Source organism: Apis dorsata, unplaced genomic scaffold (genome assembly GCF_000469605.1).
Source record: "Apis dorsata unplaced genomic scaffold, Apis dorsata 1.3 scaffold_102, whole genome shotgun sequence".
Lineage (NCBI taxonomy): Eukaryota > Metazoa > Arthropoda > Insecta > Hymenoptera > Apidae > Apis > Apis dorsata.
The window spans coordinates 47827-51926 of record NW_006263400.1 but is presented as its reverse complement, the minus strand read 5'-3'; the positions used below and the strand labels follow the sequence as shown (position 1 = coordinate 51926).

Genomic DNA, 4100 nt, shown 5'->3' with positions numbered 1-4100 from the left:
GCCGCCACCACCACCACCACCGCCGTGACCGTATGCGGGATGGCCGTAAAAGAAATGTCCCGTTGAGGACGGGAGCATGTGATCTGTGGTAAGAGACAAATATTTGATCTTAAGGAAACTTTTTTTTTATTATCGTTTCAGCATTTTGTTTTACCATGCTCCTCGTCGGGCCCATCGTAGAAACCAACTTTACCGGATGGTAAAGCAGCTGGCATCGCGTAACCTGTCACTTCCCCATCGAATTCCTCGAAACTCTCGTCCTGATTACCATGCTTCTTCTTCGTTTTCCTTCGAGGAACGTAGTGCCTGTATACGTCGTCCAAAGTCGTCCTTCTGTGCGCACAAATTATATTTTTAATTAATTACGGATAATTCTTGAATTCGAAACTGACGATTACCTTTGCAACCAGTTTTTGTACTTGGAACTTCCCTCGTCCGCTAATAATTTATCGTGAACGGTGACGTTATCGATCGTGTCGTATAAATCATCTTTCCCCGCGTCCAATCGTCTCTTAACTCGTGGCGTCCTCATTAACTTCGCTATTTCCTCGGCCATGTAGCCGTGGCACAAATATTCGTTCATCCTTTTCCTGATGAGGGGAAGGGATGAATCACGAGACGTAAAAATTTGGATAATTTTTTTTTTTAATAATACGTACCTGTGATATTCCATCTCGGTTATGGCATCGTGGATGGATCCGTCCACGATTTTGTCCTCGATACTTTTCGTCGCGTTCACGCTCGTTTCTTGATCCGCGAACAAGAAGGATCCAGGTAAGAGATCGACGGAAAGAATATCGTTCTCGTCGATGCAAAATTCGTTTCCATCGTCGAAACATTCTTGCCCAGAATTTATGTGAATTATCGACAACAAACAAACAACGAGAAATCGGACGAATCGAGTTTCCTCGAACGAAGGAATCATTTCTAGAGTTAGACGCTATCTGACGAGCCGAGCAACCGACACTGAGAAGACTGGCAAAACGGAAGCACGCTGCTTGGAACAATCTGTTCAACTGGTAGAAATAATTGCTTTTAACCGTGCGTGTGTTTAAATGCCGTTGACAAACTTCTTCTGTTTCGAGTAACAGTTATGCTGGTAAGTGAATGAGTTTACAGTGATTTAATTAATCTTGTTAATAAATTATATTTTAAATTTTTTATTTCGATCGAGAGTTCGACGGAACGTGATTAAAATTTCAAGGATAAGAGTTTCCAATTTTTATGTCAATACGGTAAAAAATTTTTTTGGAAAATCTATATACCGCCTGATTCCGTTATTGTTTCGCGTTTCAATTTTTTAATTTAATCAATGAAATCTTGAGCTTTCAAATTAATGCAGAAAATTTATAAATCTTTCCTCGTAACTACTCATTTTCACTTTTTTAATCTAATCAATAGAGTGTTGGATCACGTTAAAATTTGACGAGGATCATTTACAAGCTTTCCAATTAATACAAAAATTAACGAAAATTTATAAATCTTTCGTCGTAATTACTTAACATAATAATTTCAATTTTTTATCTAATCAATAGACTGTTGGATCACGTTAAAATTTGATGAGGATCATTTATAAGAATTCCAATTTTTGTAATATATATTCTATAATACAAAAATTGATCTTTTGTCACTTAATACAATAATTTTTATTTAATCAACAAAGTCTTGGATCACGTTAAAATTTAACAAGGATCATTTACGAGTTTTTCAATTAATACAGAAATTAACGAAAATTGATAAATCTTTTGTCGTAATTACTTAACATAATAATTTCAATTTTTTATCTAATCAATAGAGTTTTGGACTACGTTAGAATTTGACGAGGATCATTTACGAGCTTTCAAATTAATATAGAAATATATAAATATAAAAATTTATATTTATATTAATACAGAATAATTATAATTTATCTTTCATCGTAACTACTTAATACAATAATTTCACTTTTTTAATCTAATCAATAGAGTATTGGACCATGTTAAAATTTGACGAGGATCATTTACGAGCTTTCCAATTAATGAAAATTTATAAATCTTTCGTCGTAATTACTTAATATATAATAATTTTAATTTTTTATCTGATCAATAAAGTTTTGAACTACATTAAAATTTGACGAGGATCATTTACGAGCTTTCAAATTAATATAGAAATATATAAATATAAAAATTTATATTTATATTAATACAGAATAATTATAATTTATCTTTCGTCGTAACTACTTAATAATAATTAATATAATACTTAATAATTTTATTTTTTTAATCTAATCAATAAAGTATTGGACCATTAAAATTTGACGAGGATCATTTACGAGGATTCCAATTTTTAATTTAATTTAATTTTTAATTTTTATAATATATATAATACATATTTAAATTTTATAATAATTTTATAATAATATATTCTATAATACAGAAGTGAAAATTGATCTTTTATCGTAATCACTTAATACAATAATTTTATCTAATCAACGAAGTCTTGGACCACGTCAAAATCTAACAAGGATCATTCACGAGCTTTCCAATTAATACAGAAATTAACGAAAATTGATAAATCTTTCGTCATAATCACTTAATACAATAATTTTATCTAATCAATGAATCTTGGACCAATCTTTGGAAAATTTAAGATTATTCACGAGTTTTCCAATTAATACAGAAATTAACGAAAATTGATAAATCTTTTGTCGTCATTAACTTAACACATAATAATTTCACTATTTCAATTTTTTATCCAATCAACGAAATCTTGAACCACGTCAAAATCTAACAAGAATTATTCACGAGCTTTCCAATTAATACAGAAGCGAAAATTGATAAATCTTTCGCCGTAAGACATGTTAACATCGCACCTATTTAACCCAGGCGTTGGAAGATAAAAGATAATGGCGTGAATTCTTCGAAAAACTGGACGATTAATTTTCAATGTAACCTCGATGTATAACTGGTATGGGCGCAGATATAGCCCACTCTCGCGAGATATTAGACAGGTGAGCGAGTTCCCAAGGGAACAAAGCCCCCATTACCTCATCTCCGGCCCACCCCCTCCTCCCAAAACCCTCCGCTTCTAAAACATTCATAAGTGCGCGGTGTAAGTGGTTTTTAATAAACGTATTTAATCATAGGTGTCCGATTACGTGCGAATCCAATCGGGCTGGCGGGTTAACGTCACTCCCTTACGATTAACCATGTGTCCAAATAAATCCATTTTGTTTGCATGAGGGATATTTACCTACGAACCACAAGTCGTTGTAAATTTTCTAAATGAATCTTAAATTTTTTTTCCCCTTTTTTTTTTAAAGAATCTCCTTTCGAAACACGTATCTTACAATACCAACGAATTCTATTTTCCCCTTTTGTTAATCACTTTTTTTAAAAATCTGTTATGTTCAATCAAACTATTAACTATTAACTCATTTACGATACATTTCATCTTCGTACTTCGCTACAATGTTTCATTTTATTAATATAGTTAATAAAAAAAATATTAACGTAGTTGCATTAAGACCATGACCAATTATTCTATCATTTAGTTTACTAAATATATTAGTTAGAACAGCAATTTGAATTTATAGATCTTTATCTTTACTTTTTATTATTAATTTAATTAATTCATCAATAATTACTATATTATGATTTCGTGATATTATTAGGGAAAGAAGTTTTCAAGGTCTACATACAATATATGTAATTAACTTTTTAAAATTTAGAATAATTTTATTTATTATTTCTGAATTAATATTTTTTATTTCATTTTTTTGAACATTCTTTCATTCATCTATTTCACCAAATATTGAAGTTGATATAATATGACCACCTAAAGATATTAAATTCTTTAATCCATTTGATATTCCACTATTAAATTCATTTATTCTAGTAACTTCAGGTTTTACAGTAACATTAAAAATTATTTTAATCTAAGAAAAATATATTTAATATTAACAATTTTTTTAGGAATTTATTTTACAATTCTTCAATCAATTGAATATTTAAATTCATATTTTTGTTTCAATGATAGAATTTATGGATCAATTTTTTTTTATAGCAACTGGATTTCATGCACTCCATGTATTAATTGGATCAATTTTTTTATTCGTATCA

At 30.1% G+C, this 4100-nt stretch overlaps 1 protein-coding gene across 1 annotated transcript in view; it reads right to left on the bottom strand.

Annotated features, from left to right (window-relative positions):
* Window positions 1-1064, bottom strand: part of LOC102676458 — a 2236-nt gene extending 1172 nt beyond the window's left edge. The window contains exons 1-4 of the mRNA XM_031508821.1: window positions 660-1064; window positions 399-590; window positions 155-333; window positions 8-83 (exon numbers count right to left, since the gene is read on the bottom strand). Of these exons, the coding sequence (XP_031364681.1) occupies window positions 8-83; window positions 155-333; window positions 399-590; window positions 660-925 (713 nt within the window). The 5' untranslated portion in view covers window positions 926-1064. The remainder of the gene's footprint in view (window positions 1-7; window positions 84-154; window positions 334-398; window positions 591-659) is intronic.
* Between the last annotated feature and the right edge of the window lie 3036 nt (window positions 1065-4100).